The 18,393-nt window shown below is 54.1% G+C and overlaps 11 protein-coding genes across 11 annotated transcripts; 5 read left to right on the top strand and 6 right to left on the bottom strand.

Annotated features, from left to right (window-relative positions):
• Positions 1-108: 108 nt before the first annotated feature.
• AB675_4216 (putative tRNA-splicing endonuclease subunit tsp-4) lies at positions 109-1,062 on the bottom strand (the record flags this gene model as incomplete). The annotated part of the gene is made up of 1 exon (XM_018144340.1): positions 109-1,062. The coding sequence occupies one exon, from the start codon at positions 1,060-1,062 to the stop codon at positions 109-111; it is 954 nt and encodes a 317-aa protein (XP_017998434.1).
• A 563-nt stretch (positions 1,063-1,625) lies between these two features.
• On the bottom strand, positions 1,626-2,237 carry AB675_4215 (uncharacterized protein; the record flags this gene model as incomplete). Its single annotated transcript, XM_018144339.1, has 1 exon — positions 1,626-2,237. One exon carries the CDS (start codon positions 2,235-2,237, stop codon positions 1,626-1,628), a length of 612 nt encoding a protein of 203 aa, XP_017998519.1.
• A 582-nt stretch (positions 2,238-2,819) lies between these two features.
• On the top strand, positions 2,820-4,903 carry AB675_4214 (uncharacterized protein; the record flags this gene model as incomplete). The annotated part of the gene is made up of 2 exons (XM_018144338.1): positions 2,820-3,181; positions 3,343-4,903. 2 exons carry the CDS (start codon positions 2,820-2,822, stop codon positions 4,901-4,903), a joined length of 1,923 nt encoding a protein of 640 aa, XP_017998607.1.
• A 596-nt stretch (positions 4,904-5,499) lies between these two features.
• On the top strand, positions 5,500-6,543 carry AB675_4213 (uncharacterized protein; the record flags this gene model as incomplete). The annotated part of the gene is made up of 1 exon (XM_018144337.1): positions 5,500-6,543. One exon carries the CDS (start codon positions 5,500-5,502, stop codon positions 6,541-6,543), a length of 1,044 nt encoding a protein of 347 aa, XP_017998465.1.
• Positions 6,544-6,704: 161 nt separating this feature from the next.
• Positions 6,705-8,023, bottom strand: AB675_4212 (Elongator complex protein 4; the record flags this gene model as incomplete). Its single annotated transcript, XM_018144336.1, has 2 exons — positions 6,705-7,489; positions 7,579-8,023. The coding sequence occupies 2 exons, from the start codon at positions 8,021-8,023 to the stop codon at positions 6,705-6,707; spliced, it is 1,230 nt and encodes a 409-aa protein (XP_017998551.1).
• Positions 8,024-8,291: 268 nt separating this feature from the next.
• AB675_4211 (DNA-directed RNA polymerases I, II, and III subunit RPABC3) lies at positions 8,292-8,779 on the top strand (the record flags this gene model as incomplete). The annotated part of the gene is made up of 2 exons (XM_018144335.1): positions 8,292-8,620; positions 8,674-8,779. 2 exons carry the CDS (start codon positions 8,292-8,294, stop codon positions 8,777-8,779), a joined length of 435 nt encoding a protein of 144 aa, XP_017998633.1.
• Positions 8,780-8,822: 43 nt separating this feature from the next.
• AB675_4210 (uncharacterized protein) lies at positions 8,823-9,779 on the bottom strand (the record flags this gene model as incomplete). Its single annotated transcript, XM_018144334.1, has 1 exon — positions 8,823-9,779. The coding sequence occupies one exon, from the start codon at positions 9,777-9,779 to the stop codon at positions 8,823-8,825; it is 957 nt and encodes a 318-aa protein (XP_017998497.1).
• Positions 9,780-10,297: 518 nt separating this feature from the next.
• On the top strand, positions 10,298-10,957 carry AB675_4209 (uncharacterized protein; the record flags this gene model as incomplete). Its single annotated transcript, XM_018144332.1, has 1 exon — positions 10,298-10,957. The coding sequence occupies one exon, from the start codon at positions 10,298-10,300 to the stop codon at positions 10,955-10,957; it is 660 nt and encodes a 219-aa protein (XP_017998626.1).
• Positions 10,958-11,437: 480 nt separating this feature from the next.
• Positions 11,438-11,983, bottom strand: AB675_4208 (uncharacterized protein; the record flags this gene model as incomplete). The annotated part of the gene is made up of 1 exon (XM_018144331.1): positions 11,438-11,983. One exon carries the CDS (start codon positions 11,981-11,983, stop codon positions 11,438-11,440), a length of 546 nt encoding a protein of 181 aa, XP_017998543.1.
• A 1,376-nt stretch (positions 11,984-13,359) lies between these two features.
• On the top strand, positions 13,360-16,997 carry AB675_4207 (uncharacterized protein; the record flags this gene model as incomplete). Its single annotated transcript, XM_018144330.1, has 4 exons — positions 13,360-13,723; positions 13,775-13,921; positions 13,970-16,456; positions 16,606-16,997. 4 exons carry the CDS (start codon positions 13,360-13,362, stop codon positions 16,995-16,997), a joined length of 3,390 nt encoding a protein of 1,129 aa, XP_017998457.1.
• A 413-nt stretch (positions 16,998-17,410) lies between these two features.
• On the bottom strand, positions 17,411-18,237 carry AB675_4206 (Pyridoxamine 5'-phosphate oxidase; the record flags this gene model as incomplete). The annotated part of the gene is made up of 2 exons (XM_018144329.1): positions 17,411-18,084; positions 18,168-18,237. 2 exons carry the CDS (start codon positions 18,235-18,237, stop codon positions 17,411-17,413), a joined length of 744 nt encoding a protein of 247 aa, XP_017998601.1.
• Between the last annotated feature and the right edge of the window lie 156 nt (positions 18,238-18,393).

Here is an 18,393-nt window from a genome sequence, read left to right as displayed (position 1 = left end):
TTCGTGAACAATCCGACTGCAACGAGTCACTGTCCGGCTTTCATGCTCAAGAAATGACTGAGGAGTGTCGTTTGCTAGGACGAGTATAGCCGATGCTTCGTATATTACTCACATGACCGCCCACTCAATGCTAAAGGTCCGAATCTTGGCTTCATCGGTCAATGCCTCAGTATGGGTGTCCTGCGATGTTGCATGCGAACCAATAAGGAAGCCTTTCTTCACCCCTGTGCCGAGTCTGCCTCCTCCAACAAGCTCCATGAGATCCATGCCTTTCTCCCACCCGAGATCCGTCGTGAGGAAGTGCGAATGGAACCGCAGCGGATCACCAGGGTACGTAGTGTACTGGCAGCCAAATCGAAGACCAGGTGTCATGAAGTACTTCTTGTTGTGAAGATGTCGGAAGAGCGGGTAATTTGGTGGCAGATTTTCAATTGGCCTTCCAGAGCTGCCAGCTATGTGTGACGCATGATCGAGTAGAGGACCGGACGTTGTTGGCGTAATGCGGTCTGATTGTTCCGAAAATTGAACTGGATTCTTTTGAGTCATCTTGCTTGCCGAGTCTTCCGCCACTGTGTCATCGTCATCGAAAAACATCAGGTCAGTCTCGGACCCTAAATTTGAATCTGTTCCGCTTCGCTGGGCATTTCTCTGGACTTGATGTCGCTTCTTCGTCTCAGCCCGATACTGTTCTTTTACCGCTTGGAGCTTGGTCGCGTGACGAACGACCTCGGCGCGGTACTCAGCTACCCGAGCTTCGTCCCGATGGTCGAGGGCGGATCTGTGCGCGGCTTTGTCATCAACAATGCAGCCAACGCCCTTGTCGACAAGCACTTGAGCCTCCTCTGGCATTAAAAGTATCGGCAGTCCGAGGAAACCATTCTGCGAAGGCATCTGGGCAAGCGTGCCTACATTATAGCCACAGATGTTGTGCTCTCGTCGTAAGTAGATGCCAGCCTCAATGTCGAATAGCATGTACCTGCCAGCGATCATAGAGATCGCAATTGGCAGCTCAGGAACCTTGCGTGAATTACCCGACTGTGAGTCGGCAGAGGTGTGGTCCATCGTTGTTCCTGACATGATAGTCAGCTAGAGTCCCAGAAGCATGGTGATCATTTTACAACGCCGATGAGCTGACTCATATTTCGATATTGATTTTGCTTGTCTCAGTCACGGACCCGAAGGCATTTATCAGGGGATTGACAGATTTACACAGAGATTCTAATCTTGCAGCAGACAATGAATTTGATGGGTGTTGAGCCAACGTACCTTCAAAGAGGACAAGTTCCTCCTGCCTCTGTTCACCCAAACTCCGCTTGACTGATCTTAGAACAATAAGAGGTGATCTCGAAGGCCATTGCGCGGGCTTAGATCAGACGCGCATGATCCGGAATACTTGCGTGGAAGAAGGAGCTTGTCAATGTCGATGGAGGGAACAGGTGTGTGAAAATTGTCACATTTTGCATATAGAGCAGGTCATAAGTACCTTACCCTCGCCGTTCCTGAATTATTCGACGTGAAATGCTTGGCAGAAGCAAGAAGATGATGTCACGTGAGTGCCTCAACTCCTTCCCAACCGAAGTTCGACGCTCGATCTTCGTCTCCCACGACTCTCTGCTAATCTAGTCTCAACCTCTATCCCAACCTGCAAAACCTCGCGGAACAAGATTGGCGCTCTTGCCATCTAGTCGAAGTGTTCTGACCATCTGAACCTCCTGATTTGCATCGAAGTCTTCTGGCAGGTGTTTCGACATGTACTTGTCAGAATAAGACGCCGGCATTCCACACTTCTTCGCATCTTCAATTGCCTTAGCTATCCAAATGATGTATTCTTTCTCGATATTCCCTTCTACAAGACGCTGCGTGTCGACGTAGCAGACCGCTTCCACTTCGGGAGCCTGACCGCCGTATCCTTTCAGCTCCTCTGGAGTCAGAACTCTCCGCACCTTCAGATTCAATTTCTCGTACAGCCATGGAACGCCTTCGCTCTCGTCAAGAGCTTTCTCGTCTCGTTGGCTCAGGAAGCACAAGGATCCATACACGACATCGGTCTCCTCGCCTGCGATGATATTGGCATAGCCGGTCTCGTTTATGATCCACTTCCATTTTGGAAGCACAGCCAACCCCACAAACAACGAGTCCGGACATCTTTGTTTCATTGACCGGCTCGATAAATTTGATCCATATCCAAAATAGATGCAGCTGTATCGAATCTCTGGAGAACTTGGATCGGCAGACATCGTGACTATTCCGTATGAATGATGTGGGACGTCCCAATCAATACCGCAATTGTAGAGCGTCAGAGATTTGCTCGCCAGGGAATAGGGAGCGCTCGTCTTACCTTTTGTTCAGATACATATAGTTCAGCCGCCTGACCGATGCGGGGAAGTCCAGCTGGGAAGGCTCGTGTTCGAGGATCTTTCGTCGCTTCCTCTGCAATCCTGCGCCTCCCATAGAACGGGAGTTCGAGCTCATTAGACGGAACCAACAAGAACCGCATGCGAGTGTCTGGATTCAGGAGGCCTGCCACCAGTAGTGACCTTGAAGTGGGTGTTTCTGGTCAATGGTAGCAGAAGGTATCAGACATGGAGTCCTTGGTCAGGTCGACATGCGATAGAGAGAAAATGGCGACAATTGACGACACACAGACAAGGCTAGCGATGGGTCGAGATCGTTGTGACCAGCAAGAGGGCAATATCAAAACGGTCGCTCAGGTGACGGCTGTAGCTTCTTGGCATTATGTTTCCAATGGCTTGAACTGCCAACCTCACTGCTGGATTTTGGTTCGGCCCCAAGCTTGCTACTCTTAACCGGTAGACGGGATGGATAACGCAGGCGAGCCAATCTGGCCCTACGGGTTCCGTGTCCAGTGGTCAGTCAAAGAGTTGTTCGACGGCAACGACAACAACGATACTGGAGCATCATCAGCGCTAAGGATCCCGATCCGACCTCCTAGCGTCGATGAGATAGCCCAGCACATTCATCCAGATATCGATCAACGACTCCAAGCATCTGCAGTATCCCTCAGCCAGTGGGAAGAGAAGACCGACACCCTCGGGCTGAGTCATCGAGGACGAAGGACGGTTTTGCAAGGAGCCATCAACGATCTGGCTGATGCTGAGCGCGAAGAGGTCCTGCGATGCGATTCCTGGTGGCGTCAGCAAGCCCTAGAGTACGGCGATGAGTACGTTGTCGCCGTCATCTCACACTACCTGTTGCTTAGCCTGCGCAATCGGCTTGAGTGTCCCAGCAACAAAAAAAGCACAACTTGTGCGTAGAGAGTACAACAGCTTGGAAGGCTCGTCGAGAGGATCTAGAACCGCTGGCTAGCGCTCATGTTCACAGTCATTTCACCGAAACAGAGTCAATCGGCGGAAGTCCAGAAGCAGCTATTATTGAGTATTTGAACAGAGCAGAAGCCGTCAGAGACCTCCTCATTTACGTCAACAAGAAGATCTGCTCGACACAAAGCAAATCATGGCAATGCGATACCTGGGACTACGATCGTCCCGCAATCGTGATGCATACCGGAATTGGGTATACAGGAGACCAGAGAAGGAAAGCACAGCTCGAGCCTTTCAAGAAAGTTGCCTGCATCACAGCGCTGGACAGCCTGTGCAACAAAAATGGCTGGTCGCTGGTCGCTTACTTCTGCGAGACTATTTCATCAACTGCGGAGAACGCACGGTTGAAGAAATACAGACATCTGTTGACTGTAATACGCAAAGACGCCGACAATGTTGTGGAGGCAAGAGCAGTCCTTCGGCCCTACTTTGAAGATCCACTGCAAGCTTTGGATCCCAGTGCAGGCAAGGGCAGTGATTGTGCGTGGCAGTCTTGTGAACACGCTATAGAAGACAAGGCTGCAGCGTTCGTTCCCCACATCAAAGATTTCGAGAGCCTGAAATTACACGTCGACGAACACGACGTAAATCGCTCAACGAAGGCTCTGGATCCCGATCTTCTGCGCAAGATGCTCATGTTCGATTACCCAGAGGAAGAGGATGCGCGCGCACTGAATCCATTCTCCCATTTCCGCCGGCTAGGAGCAGAGTTCGAGGAGCTTCTAAATCCCGATGAGCTTGTGGGCAGCCAGGCAACGATGGCAAGGCACGTCGGTCCCGAGAGTCCTAGTTCGCAGCAGAGAGCGTCCCCAAGGACTCCTGCTGCACTTCGCATACAGGCCTACAACTTTGGGTCTCCAAGAGATCTTAGGCAGCGCCTTTTTGCCACTCCACCGCAGGCGGGAAGTGAAGGAAGGACAGCCAAGGACGGTCCGACGGCTAGTCAGAGTCAGACTACCCAGATACAAAAAGACCTCGCGATCTTGACCCTCGCAGTACTTAGCGCTCGCGAAATTGATATTGCAGACCGCAGTGCCGTCATCCAGGGACGTCTGACTTCTGTCAACGTTCCAGTGACCGTGGTCCGACGACTCCTTTGCAATCCAGCACTCGTTGAGATGCATCCAGCCCTGGGACAGAAAACTGTGGCAGAAGAAGGAGCTTCGCATCCTGATAGACCAGTTGTCTACAACGATTTTGTCGATGACATAGCGGTCTTGGTCGAAGCTTTGGCGCTGGCCCGTGATATCAACATGTCCGAGGACCGAGCCATAGTGGTCGACAAATTCGCATCGAAGCTGATCCCCGTCGATGTCGCGGAACGAGCTATCGACAACAACCGTATCAAGAACAAACGAAGGCGATGGCGGAATGAACAGGAAACACAGGCCAAAAAGATCAAGCTCGAGAATTGCGAGGACGAAACGAACGATGGCAGCTATTCGCGGTCTGGGTCTGAGTCGGTGGACGATAGCGAGGAGGGCCAAGAGCCACGAGATGTCGTCGACAGTGCGTATAGCTCGCAGACCAACATGTCTGTGTTGAGGAGCGGTGAGGACTGAATGACGTGCTAAGCACGATTGTCCAGCGTTGGGCGAAGAGGCTGCGCGCAAGATAGCTGTGGTAGCATGTACAGCGAGGCTCGCCTTCGTCTCATATGGGGTGGATTTGCCGCGTCACCGGCAAGCTCAACAGCTTTTGGATTTCACGGACATCGATTTGACTCTCGACTGGATCATCCTCGAGCAAACAACGGTTCAGGCAGGGTACATGCAGTGCTCTTGCATCTCAACATCGAAATAGAAAAATGGTGACGATCATGTCAGTTCATCTTCACTTGCTAGGAAGGCTGCACTGACATAACAACAACAGCACCCTGACTTTGCTATGACTGTACCTTAGAATCACGAAACCAGTGCACCACCTCACCATCGCCTGGCAACCAGGTCTTGGCAGATCTTCCTCCACCACAACGTATTTCAACTCTTCACAACCTTTTGCTCCCGCCGCAGCTTCAGCGTTTATGTATTTTGTCCGGGTGCTTCACATTCCAATTTCGACCACTATCATCCAGTTCATCATCTCGCAACAAACCTGAGCGCACTAAGTAATAAGCAAACAAGTAGACACAGGAACCACATCATCCACTGCAGCAAACATGTCGTTCAGAAAAGAATACCCAGCAGTCTACGCCGGCAACGTACACCGGGACCTAAGTGCTTCACATCTGTCCCACATCTTTGCGCCTCTCGGGTCCTTTCAGCTGCTAACCCACGACAACGGACGGTCGAAAGGTTGGGGCTTTCTCTGCTTCGCAAACGACAGAGACGCTGGACGCGCCTATACCTACCTTCTCAAAGCACGATTGATGATCCGCGGTCTGACGCTCGAAATCGGCCACAATGTGCGAACCTGGGGAACCACAGACGCGAATTTGGCACGCCGCATAGACAGTATGCTCGCAAACGCATACCCTCCCACAGCACCAGCCGAAATCAAGGCGCGCATCGCAAAGCTCAGCCATTCTGTCTTCGTTGGCAATCTGCCGGAAGCCGTCAGCAAGAAAGACTTACACGACCTTTTCGCCGACTGCGGCGAGATCGCAAGCGCATTCGTCGCGCTGAACAGGAACCGCGAGTGCCTCGGGTACGGCTTCATCGACTTCAACGACAAAGACTCTGCTGAGACTGCGGTCGAGCGGCTTCATGGGATCGAGTGGCGCGGAAAGATCATTCGGGTCGACATCGGCGAGGACGTGAATCGGAACGTCGAGTGGCCATTCTCTGCTCCTGCTGCACCCAAGACCACCATTGCTGCTGCTCCTGCTACCAGCGCCGTCACCAATCCAGCGCCTTGGTCTGCGGTCATCGCGCAGCGTGCTCCAGCTGCACCGACAACAGCAGCAGCAGCAAGCACCGCGACCGCCCGGCCCCCTCCTCCCACGGCCATCGTCCCAGCAATTCCCGTCGCTCCTCGCGTGGCAATTGCCGCAGCATCAGCAGCGAAGTCCTCTCAGGAGGCCCTGAACGACACGATCCGCCTCATTGCGCCCAATCTCCTGCAGATCGCCCTGGCAGTGAACGAGGTGGATGGTCTGGGTGTGGGAGTGGGAGTAGAAGAAGCCAAGAATAGGTTGCTGCAGAGCGACCTTCTGCGCAAGGCAGTGAAGGACATGGTGGGCAAAGTGAAGCAGAAAGAGTGAAGCAACGGTCGGAAGGGGTGACCGTTGGCGCTTGAATCTCGAGAGTGAATAGTCTGGCGCAGATCTGAAATCGACAAATGGAATGGAATTCGAAACTTTCACCTTGAAGCCCGCCCTGGAAGTCGTTTTTGCTGTGATCAAGCCCCCAACTGGATCGACTATCAGAAGTCCATCCCCTCCGCTTTCTTCCCTTTCTTTCGCTTCCCTTCCCGAGGCTCGTCTCCATGGCTGTGTGTGCCTCCCGGCTCTGCCTCTTCGCCTGGGTCTCCGTCCACAGGCCCCAGCCTCCAAGCCTGAATCGCAAACTTTCTTCTGCTCAACGTGAACGCCCAATCGTCCCCTCCGTCCTCGCTTCTCACTCCGCTCGCCCGATCTGTGAACACCGGCAACTTGTGGATCTTCAACAGTCCTTGCGGCGGCTCATCGCCTGCAGCAGCCGCCGCTTTACTGGCCTGTGATGACGCGGCAAAGAGCGTATCAGTCGAGTGTGGGAAGGGTGAGAGCTCGATCACGCCGTCGTGAAGGAGCTCGATCCAGCGTGTGAGGCCTGTATTTCGTGGAGAGAGTGGTAGAGGAATGCTAGTGATGATTGTGAGGACTTTCGTTGAGGCGTTGAGGGCTAGAAGGGCGCGAAGGCTGTGTAGAAAGGAAAGGAGGTGCTGAGGCTGGGAGGCGTTGGGTGGGTAGAGGAGTGGTGAAAGGAGGGAGGGAACGATCAGACGGTGTGGTATGCTGTTGTTGGCATTTATCGAGTCCTTGAGACCGTTGATGATGGCAAGAAAGGGCGAGTGAGACGGCGTAGGCGTTTGTGAGAACGGATGAAACGTCAGAGATGTTTCTGACGGATGGGCTAGACGTTTCGTTAGGTCGAAAGTGTGGTTGTACAGCCTCTCTGTCGGAGGCTGACTTGCTTCTGAGCCCAGAGGTGGCTGTCTAGGAGGAGGTCCTGTCCACACGTCAGCCAATGGCCCGTGGCAACACCGGCTCCGATAAAGAAGAGCACTGTGCTCGTGATGACAACACTCGTCAACGTACCTCTTGACCCAGTGGAGCCGGCGCCAAATTGCCCAAGACTCTCATATCGCCAAGCAATCTTCATCTTCTCTCCACTCGTACCTGAGTCCTTGACCCTTGACGATTCTCGAGCTGTACCTGGCAGATCTCGTCCCCACGACTCAGGCAAGCCCAGGACGTGGACATGGTGACCCTGGAGAACACCTTCCGCGGCATAGAACTTCAACAAAGCACCTGCATAGTCTGTTGCTCCGTTCTCTTCAATCAAGAATGAGCAACCAAGTGCCAGGCCCCCATGTCCAGCAAGCAGAGCATCCAACGATGCCGTGCCAGTCGATGTCACCGGCCTGCCATCTATTGCGGACGGTCTGACGCCGGGGACTTGGACTTTGGGCGTCGACGGTGAAGGTTTGCTAGTGGACTCTGTGTTGTTCGAGAGTCCGATATTACGCTTGCGAAAGGACATCAAGGATTGCAGATCATCAGCGAAGTGGTAGTGGTGCCTGGCTTGGAAGGAAGAAGGCAGATTTTTGTTAGTGCCTCAGTGAACGCCTTTTTAGGCATCAACCGGCTAATCTTCGCCGCAAATTGTTGTTCACTCCCTCTCCCACGCCAAATATTCTTTCTCTGTCCATAAGTGCGATATTCTGTTCACAAAACCAGTCTGGCTGCCGACAGCCATACCAACACTTGCTGATACTCACACTCACAAATCGCCTCTACGACCCACAAACATGTCAGGCGACATTGAACTCCTCAACTTTCGCGGCTCGATCGACAACATGAACGATGAGAAATACGATCGCGTCGCAAGAGTAGACGGAAAAGAGATCACAGGTGGCGCCATATACTATCAGCTCGACGTCAACACTGACATATGGCCTGTCAGTGTCGGCGACGAGTTGACTATCACTCTGGCGAGCTCATTGAACCTGGACGGTAGCAAGGACGATGGGAAGGGCTGGCGCGATGCGAACAAAGGCGAGGCTACGCTGGCGGATGACTACGACTACGTTTGCCACGGCAAGATCTACCGGTTCGAGGAAGGGAATGAAGCAGAGATGTGAGCAGCACCAACGTGACGAAGATGCGCAAATGGTACTAATCATGTTGCAGACGTGTCTATATCTCATTTGGAGGGCTACTGATGTATCTGACCGGACCATTCGAGAGACTGAAGAGTCTGCGCATCGACCACGTCTATCTGCTCTGCAAGAAATGAGTCACGGGCTTCGATAAACCTATGGGACTCTTGTCTACCAATCCTACCGCAGAGGGAATTCCATTTTCCTGTGCAGTCTCGACACTATATCGATGTAATCTGGCTCTCCTTCTGGTGTCAGAAAGCCATGCCGGATGAGAAATTCGACCAATAACAAAGCGCAGTTCGGTTTGAACTTCCCATCAGCCAGCGCTTCCTGAACTTCTGCGATTGAGAGCAACCTGAAATCGATTGCTTCATCATCACCCGGCTTTGGCACAAAGTCTGATGGCAGCTTCAGATCATAAACGTATTGACACTCCGGCTGGCACAATTCCGTCTCGCCGCCAGCTCGCGCGTCGCGGATGTGGAAGTATGTCAAAGTCCCACACGCCTTTGCTTGTCGAGCAATATTCTCCGGTATCGAGGCCTCTTCCTCACACTCTCGAATCAAGCACTCCAAAGGCTCCTCGCCAGTACTCAATCCACCGGCAACGGTATTGTCCATCATGCCGGGGTAGGTCTGCTTGGTCTCCGCACGTCTCGGCGCCCAGATCTTCATTCCACCTTCACTATCAGAAGCAACATAAGCGGTCATGTGGACGCCATACGTGACAACGCCGAACAGCGCGCTAGCAGAGCGCTCCATGCTCAGAATCAGCTCGCGATTAGGGCCATAGATAGGATACAACTCGTCTCGCCAGCCGTCCAGGACTTTAAAGACGTGCTGTTGTCGAACTTGCTGCAGATACTCGGCAAGTATCGCATTGCGCTGTTCCAAGGTACTGGCATTTTGTGGCTGAAACATGAGTGTGTGGTTGACATGATCCACAGACCAGTGCTTGTCGAGAGGCAGACGACCAGCGATGTTGGGTGTGACATAGCCGAGAGTGGATGGACATCCGTTCAGCTTGAAGGAGTAGTAAGCCGATACGGCATGGTCGTATGTTTTGACGTCGTCGTAGCGGTAGGGAAAGTTATCGCATTCGTTGACCAGATCCAAGGTCGTCTTGCGAGCCATGTCGATGTTCAGGCATGAAGTGACCAGCAGTCGTGTCCTCAATCTCTGCAGTAGGCCTCGTGAAGAAAGAGCAGGATAACACACTGCCTGCAGGCACAATGGCGGTGGTAGCACAGCACAGTACGAGCCGCAATTCAGTGATCGTTACTGCCAACGACGCGGTCCTCAACTAAATTCGGCCCTACCAATCTTGCACCGGACTTGAAGCCTCGAGCAGATCCGCCCTATGACGTCATCCTAGAGACTCGACGTTTCTATAATCTTCTCCAATGAACGCAAAACGTCTAGCAGTCTCGGCCTCGAGCAGTCGATGGATCGAAGACCGTGGCTACTCCAGGGGCCACGGATTAGGATGGAATGCGGCAACTCATGATCAATGTACCGGACGCCATCTCGAGCCTGACGCTACGTCCTAGCTGTCTCATGACTTCAGCTTTCGGGATTCCTATCTCTTCGAAAGACTACAAACAGCAGTCGCGTGCCCTTCGATAGGATCTGCGCCGCGACTCTTGACAGCAATGTTCTCCCTACTGATCCCTGGCCGTGCACTACTCCCACCACCAGCACCTATCAACCCAGAAGGAACACAATTTGCATTCAGCATACCGACAGTCCCGCACTTCTCTCACCTCGTCGTCTTCCTATTACCAGGCAACACCTTCCCGCCAAACACAGCCGCCGGAGTACACATCCAACTACCGGGCCAGGACGGCTTCAAGTTCCTCGGCGCCATCGCCGAAGAGAAGCCCAGCGCGATCTTCAAAGTCAACCTGCCGGCGCAACAGCAGGCGCAAGGGATCTGCCAAGTGGGAATCAGTATCGAGCCTATGGACAGTATACGAAATCAGCTGGCAGCTCTTGAGAGTGAGAAGACGGCTGGAGGCAGCGGCAGCGGGACTGCCATCCAACCGCCAAGCACGAAGATCCTAGCACAGAGAATCATCAAGAACGCGTTCAACTTTCTGGCAAGCTTTAGCGGCACGTTGGGTCCTGGAGGACAGGAGGTAGTGCCGTTGAAGAGCTTTGAGGAGTGGTGGCGCAAGTTTGAGCGGAGGGTGGAGCTGGATCCGGGATTTCTGGAGCGCGACGATCAGGCTGAACGTGTTCTGCAGTCATGCTACGGTGGCATGCGTACGTCTAGCTCGACATCTGCAAAGTCGGTTCAGCAAACTATCTAGACGTGGATGCGCCGACGGATACACATGCCGCAGGCTGCCTGCCACCTGACTTGCTCGACCTCCTTCGTTGCAGGGCATATAATCGGAAATGGTGCGGCAGACACTTGCCCCTGAGAAAATGGGAAGAGCAATCTGAAGAAAGTCTTAGCGTGGCGGATACATATCTCGTATCATCCGGCTTGCATTCCGCCCTTCATGCTTGCTGCCGTTCGTGGCAGAGTACCTTCTGCTCTGGTTCAGTGCGTTCTCGGGTGCAGGCGCACAAGAAGTAGTCGCTACTACCTCTCGACAGGATCTTGCTAACTGAATCTGTCCCGACTCTTGGCGGTCCTTGCGCGACTGCGGGAGACATGGGCTTCATGCGAAATCAGTGGGAGCCCACAACATTGACATTGCCGAGCTGACGCCATGCCTACCCAAGTTTATCGATGGTGGGACCTGTCCGAACCAACTCAAATAGGGTGCTCTCCTGGGATACCACTACCAATTCATCCCCATGATCTCCTGCTTGCTCCAATACTTCCTCATATTCTCTGCCCCCAACGTCTTGACCTCCTCGTCCAGATGCGACCACAACACCGTCCCAAATCCATCCATGATCTCCCTCAGCTCCGGAAACCTTAACTCCCGATCTCCATTCAGGCACGCCCTCAGGTAGTCCTCCAACTTCACCAAGCCCACGTGAATCTCCTCGTGCTGGTGAATCAGATGGTCGCCCTCGGCGAAGATTGGCATCCGTTCAGCGAGTTCGGGGAAGACGTATGCTTCTTCAATTTGGTGGTGAGCGGTCAGTTGCCGGCAGAGTTGAAGGCCGTAGGATAGGTATTGGCGAATGGAGATGCCCTCAGGTTTCTTGCCATTGGAGGCGGCGTCGTAGAGGATGGTCCAGGTGTGGCGGAAGTGGCGGTGGTAGGCGTCCATCATGACGGCGAGGCGGTTGTAGGTGCGGAAATCGTCGGAGGAGAGTTTAGGGAGCGTGGGTTCTGAGGGGGTCGTTGATGGTATGGATGATTCGGTGGCCGCCATGGCTGTGGGTAACTTTGGTGTAGTCGAGTTGTGAAGTTGTGCAGTAGACGAGTGTTTGTGGAAGCTCGTAGGATGGAAGATTCCCTGCAGTCGTGGTAATGCGGGTATATATCTCTTTGAATCGCGCAAGGCTGATCTTATCAGTGGCGAGAACAGTGCAAAAGCGACCATGAACAGGACAAGCCAGATGCGCATCAACGCTGGAGTGGTGCTGGCAAACTACAAGCGTGCTTCGCTATGGGCGACTTATACTACCGGAAGGAAAGCCTTTTTGTTAGAAATAGACATCAATGAGCGGAATGATATAGAAAAGTACAACGCTGGGAAGAGATAGAGGTTTATTCAAGTGCCGTTTCCGAGTGGAGATGACGGCACGAAATATTTTGGATCCCGAGGTCACGTGGCTAGTGATCTTCTCGGCCGGTCTTGGTTGTTTGGATGAACCATGCAAGAACATAGGGAAAGACACTTGTTCGAGCCAGGTCAGATGAGGGACGTGGGCGGAATGACTGCATGCGTTGTATGCAGTTACGCACACGCATTCGAAGCATCTCCACGGGCACCTGCCAAAGTCTTGGAGACCTCGAGGCAGTATATCTCTGCATGCTTCAAACGAGGTGACCAGGCCTGGGGCAACTTCAGTGCCTAGCGGACAGAGTCGGTGTCATGAAGGACACTGCACCCTACACTGACAGGAATTCCCGATGTTCTGTTGAGTCATTGCAGACACAGTGCCTCTCTCGCCGTTGGTTTTCAGGCACATCCATACAGTAAACTTCGGTTTACTCGGCAACCCGGGGTGCGTACAAGTGATGCGGGCCCGTCCTCAGAGCGAGGTGGTTGAGCCATAGATGACAAGCACAAGGCTGGTCTCGAAGACATTATTGAAGTGTTGCAGACGAGACAATACGTGATCGTGGGTTCCATGATTCACATTTTTCGAAAGCGAGACAGTGAAGAGAAACATCAGCATTGAATGTGAAGGGGTGCAAGCGCATCGTATCCCTGGAGGCAGGAGATAAGTGGATTTAGGCGGCACAGCCCAGCAGGAGTGTCCGAGATAGCCAGAGTGCGCACCTTACCTGAAGCACATCGCAACGACTCATCCGCAATCCTCCTATTTCCTCCACCACCATCTCCCTTCTTGCTTGTATTCTATCTTTCGGAGTCTTCTCACAGGCTCGTAGCCAGGCTCACTTGTAGTCTGTGCCATCACAAGAAATAGAGAGCGTCCACGCGACAGGCGCATCCGAGGACATCACGGCTCGACCATCGTGGCTACCTTGAAGAATTAATAGTCAGTCGCCGTTCTGAAGGCGTGTCACCGCCCTAGAAGAGATCATACTGACCACAAGTCTGACAGCTCCGGGTTTGTTATGGCCGATACGATCGTGCAGGATGTGGTGAATCAATCTCTGTCGGTCGGCGACCTTTCGCCTTCCGACGCCGCTGCGACCACAACCACTGCCGATTCAAAACCACCAGGGGACGTTGACGGTGTAGTGGAAGGCGTTGCTAAGGAGAATGGTGTTCACAACCCGACTATTGTACCAGATCTCGAGGATGTTTCGGCAAAATCCGATACGGATGGCAGTCGAGCTGAAGGAAGTGTGGCAGGCGACAAGCCGGCTGAGTCGAAACCTGTGAAGAAATTCGCCCCAGCCAAACCCGTCACCTTTGCCAAATACTCGGTACCAAAAGTCATTGCTGCCAATGCCGCGGCCAAAGGTGCAGACAAAGGTGAGCCTCGTCTTTGTCCACGGCGCATTTGACACGACTAACCCGTTCCAGCTCCCACTCCGACTTCGTCTACGCCAACCTCGCAGCTTGTTGGTAGACCTCGACTGGTGGCCAAGACGACGAGTTCTCTGCAGCAGAATGCGAAAGCGTTCAAGCCTGCTGCTCCCGATCCGATGCAAGTATGGAACAAGAACCGAGGTACGGAGACATACTCGAGTTTTCACAGCACAAGCTAACACAGTCCAGTGACACCACAGCCATCAACGAAGCACTTGACGGACGAGGAACTCAAGCAGCAATATGGCATTCATTTAACTTCCCGTCTCGAGGCTGATGGTGACGGCAAGGAGGCTAAGTGGGCTGACATCGATGATGATGAGGACGATTGGGCTCCCGAGACGATCGAGTGGAACGATGGCACCAAGACCACATTGACAGCCGCGGACCTCACACCCACCACACCTGCGCCGACCTCGAATTCTACAGCTCCTGGTGCGGCTCCCAAGACCTTAGCCGAACGACCGAAGCCTCCTCAATTCACCAGCAGTGTCGGGCCGAATGCCACCGTTCTCAAGATCGGAGCGAACGCGGAGAAGCAGCAAGCCCAGAAAGCTGCAGCCGAGAAGACGAAGCCTTTGGAAAACTCAAGGTCAACACCGTCAAATGTCGTTCCTGCGCCCGCACCTGCGAAGTCTCCCTGGGCGGTACTTCCGCCGGTTGACAAGGCCTCACCGATTGACATCCAGCCGCAACCTATGATGCCTCTGCACCGTGCTGGGAGCTCTTATGGCATGCCTCCACCACTACACCAGATGCACGCGGCCTCACCAGCTAAGGAGATTTCGGCTGACGATTTCAATCGAACCTGGAAAGATGGCTCACAGATGCAACCGCGTGAATTGTACATGCCGAACTCTGGTCGCTACGAAGCTGTCTCGGACGGAAGACGTAGGATGTCTCGAAACGACCAGGGCTTCCGTGCTCCTGCTGTCCTGCAACGCCCAACTGGAAACGATAATCAGAATCCAGCGGAGCCATCTGCTGCATTCCAGACAACTCGGACGAGCAGCGATGCTACACGGCGCAGATCGTCCATCGTGTCTGGCGGTAGCGGACAATTGGCACGACGCCTGTCAATGAAGTCCGGCGATCACCACGCACCCGTCTTTGACAATCAGTCGGCCGATCTCAGCGCGCGACCAGGCTCTCGTGACGGACCTCCCAACCCGCTTGACGCCCAACAACAGACACTTCCAACCGTAATCGCTCCGTCAGCATCGGCGGGTCCGGCATACGATATAGAGGCTGAGCGGGAGAAGCAGAAGCAGCTGATGAAGGAGAGTGGACTCCGGGCTCGTCAACGACGACTTGAAGAGGAAGCCAAAGCCGAAGCCGAGAAGAAGGAACGCCTCAGAAAGAAGCTTGAAGCACTAGAGGCTGCTGCACCTCCAAAAAAGGAGCCCGAGCCCACAGTCACTGAAGAAGTAAACGATCAAGCGCCGCTTATGGAGACACCTCGACTAAGCCAGGCGGCGTCGCAATCACCTCCAAAGCCACCTCAACCGCTTGCCACTGGTGAGCCTCAGCAATATGGTATGATCAAGGTTCATGCTTTGGACAGCAATAAGCGATTGAGTACCGATCAGCAGCGGCCATTACCCTCGCGGGATAGCCATGTGCCAGGTGTCAATGGTGTAAAACCCGTCGAAAGCCAGCGGCCACTGACTGCCGATCAACCCACCACCGCCAGCGAGCCAAGTCCCAAGCTTCCGAAACCTTCGACTGCCGATGCACGAAGCGGGTGGGGCGATCTGAGAGATCACAGACCACAAGCTGCCAATTTATGGGGCATTTCTAGTAACAAAGCTCTCGGAAACGGCACATTCGATCAGTCTTTGGCCGGCTACGCTCCACAAGATCTATCGCGGACGTCTTCGGGTGCTCCTGGTTGGAATGGCCGCACACCTCTCGCAGGAAGATCACCACACATTGCTGAAGCTAAGCTGCCACTGGCATCCCCTGACCAAGGACCTCTAGCTGCGGACAGTGAAGCAGATACGCTGTTCCCAGTTGTACCTCCGGCGCCCATCGGACGACCACCTCATCAAGCGGCACATGTCAATGGCGGTCCAAGCAATAATGTTGCTGCGTGGAATAACTTCCATCAGACGGCCATCCCGCAAGAACGAGCCGAGGCTGAACGTCATCAGCGGGAACTCGCAGCCCGTCGAGAAGAAGAAGCACGTACTGGCATTCGACAAGGCCCATCATACACCTTCAACGAGACATGGAAGCAGGTACAAATTGGCGATCAACCAACTCAGCGTCAAAATGTGGGCAAGTCGTCGTCGGCAGTACCGGCGCAGTTCGGCGCCGTTGGCTCGTTGCCGACTGGTCCAAGCCAGCGAAACTCGCGCTTCTTCCCATCTCCTGTCCAGCCACCAGCAACAGAGGTCCGTCGGGCAGTCACGTACAGCTACCCCGAAGTGCCCCGATCACCATCGCCACCGCCTGCTGAAGAGTACGCAAGTGAGCATCCAGCCTTCGATGGCAGAATGCAGCGTCCAGCAGTTCGATTTCCTCGAGAGAAGGCTGTGGTCAAGCTCCCACCTGCCGGACCTCCTACACCTCCAGCCGAGCCAGAGGAACCGAAAGCGCCGATGACATGGGCTGCTCGTGCAGCTATGGCTGCGCAACCACAACCACGTGCCGTTTCAATGCCAGCCCCGCAAGGTATCAAGTGCAGGAGCGATTCAATGGATTGCTCGGTCGCCACGAGAGACCAGTCGAGATAGAGTCATCGTCGCGGGACTCTCTCGATGTTGTTCCACGGCTGAAAGACGTTTCTACCATTTCAATGCCGACTGAAGTTATCACGAAAGGACCGTATGCCACAAAGGAAGTCGAGAGTGAGGAAGATCTTTTCGAGGACCGCGAACTGGCGTCGCTACCAACGATTAGTCTGCCCGTGCAGAAGCAGCCTCTGGTCAGCATGCCCTTAGCTCCGAGACCGAAGTACGTCTTCTCGAATCGGCTAGACATCAGCTCGGCGGAGGCTCTGTTCTATCCGGCAAAAGCGCAGTTTGCTTTGGTACAGTTTCCGGGTGTACAGAAGTCTATGAAGATCGATCTTCCTAGCAAGAACGGGCTGGAGTCCGCACCGGCACCGAAGGCCCGCGGTGGAGGCGGTAAGCACGGAAACTCATTCCGTGGTCACAGCAGTCGTGGAGGTAGAGGGCGTGGCGCTGCGAAGGCGGCTGCTATTGGAACTTAGAGGCTTTCTCCCAGCAAGTCCTGCCAGTCTCTGCCGCCGCCGCTGCAGGAGAAGCCACCTCGCAGGGAAGCTCCTTCGAAGCCTGAAAATACACCCAGACACACCTTAACGGGGAGCAGCGCCTGAAGTCACGGAAAAGGACGATCCACAGTCTTCCGACCGCGTGCACAGGACCGCAACAATATCGAATTATCTTGTCGTACTGCAGAGCATGTCATGCCTGCATCACAGGGCCTGTGGGCAGAGTCACGGGCTCCTTGTAACAATTGCACATTTCTTGAGGACACCCATGAGGGGCCGCCTCCATAGCACAGCATTGCGCACGGTTATGTAGCTCGCACAAGCGTCTTCCAAACAAATCTATTGAGTGCCTTGCTTACAGACAGGATTTCTTCTTTGATTTTTGCCCCAGATCAAGGACTTAGTCTCTCTATCTTCCAACCCCCATCGTCTTGTTTGGTATACTGAAAACGATCATGCAGCCTCGAGTCCCTGCCCTGCCAGAACTCAATCACCTCCGGCACGACCCTCAACCCACCCCAGAAGTCCGGCACCGGGATCTTGTCCTGTCCGTCAAAGCGCTTCTCGACATCCTTCACCCAGCCATCCAACTTCGCCCGCCCATCATCACTACTCTCACCACCATTACCATTTGCAGAAGAAGTGGGCTCCAAAACCTCACTCTGTCTACTCGCCCACGCCCCCAGCCTCGATCCCCTCGCCCGCGTATCATAATAAACCTGACTCTCCACCTCGCTCAACCTCTCCGCCTTGCCCTCGACCCTCACCTGCCGCTCCAGCGCTTTCCACCAGAAGACCAGACTTGCATACTTGTTCGTCTCCAGGTCCCTTGCTTTCCGGGAGGTGCCGAAATTGCTGTAGATGACGAAGCCGCCGCTGCTATCGAGTTCCTTGAGGTAGACCATGCGTGCGGACACGCGGCCGGAGGGGAGGGAGGCAGTGGAGAGGGTGCATGTTTCTGGGACGGTTGAGACGAGGGCGGGATGCGTGAACCAGGTGTGGAACTGGGTGAAGGGGGAGGGGGAGAGGTCCTTGCGGTGAAGGGTGCAATGTTGAATTGGGCGGCCTGGGTTGTGTTTGGGTCGGTGCCGGGGGCGAATATCAGTTTTGACGAGGGCTTTGGCTGTTGTGAGCCTGTTCCGATATTACCGTTCTGGGTTTGGGAAGTTGAGGGTTGGTCTGGCGGATTGCCGTTGGTATGTGTAGGTGTGTGTAGCATCCTGTGGGCTGCCACCAGTGCCCGCGGTCTGCCCTGGCACGATGTCCCACGTGGCCGTGCTTGGCAAAGGTGTTTCACGATCTGTACAGCGATGCTGTTTCTCATGTGCCTCTTATTGGAGTATACAGTGACCTGTAGTCTGCTGAGTCGTCTTTC

This window comes from Cyphellophora attinorum (genome assembly GCF_001299255.1).
Source record: "Cyphellophora attinorum strain CBS 131958 chromosome Unknown Contig18, whole genome shotgun sequence".
In the NCBI taxonomy this organism is placed as follows: domain Eukaryota; kingdom Fungi; phylum Ascomycota; class Eurotiomycetes; order Chaetothyriales; family Cyphellophoraceae; genus Cyphellophora; species Cyphellophora attinorum.
The sequence above is the reverse complement of the archived record's forward strand: the minus strand, read 5'-3'. Positions and strand labels throughout refer to the sequence as shown.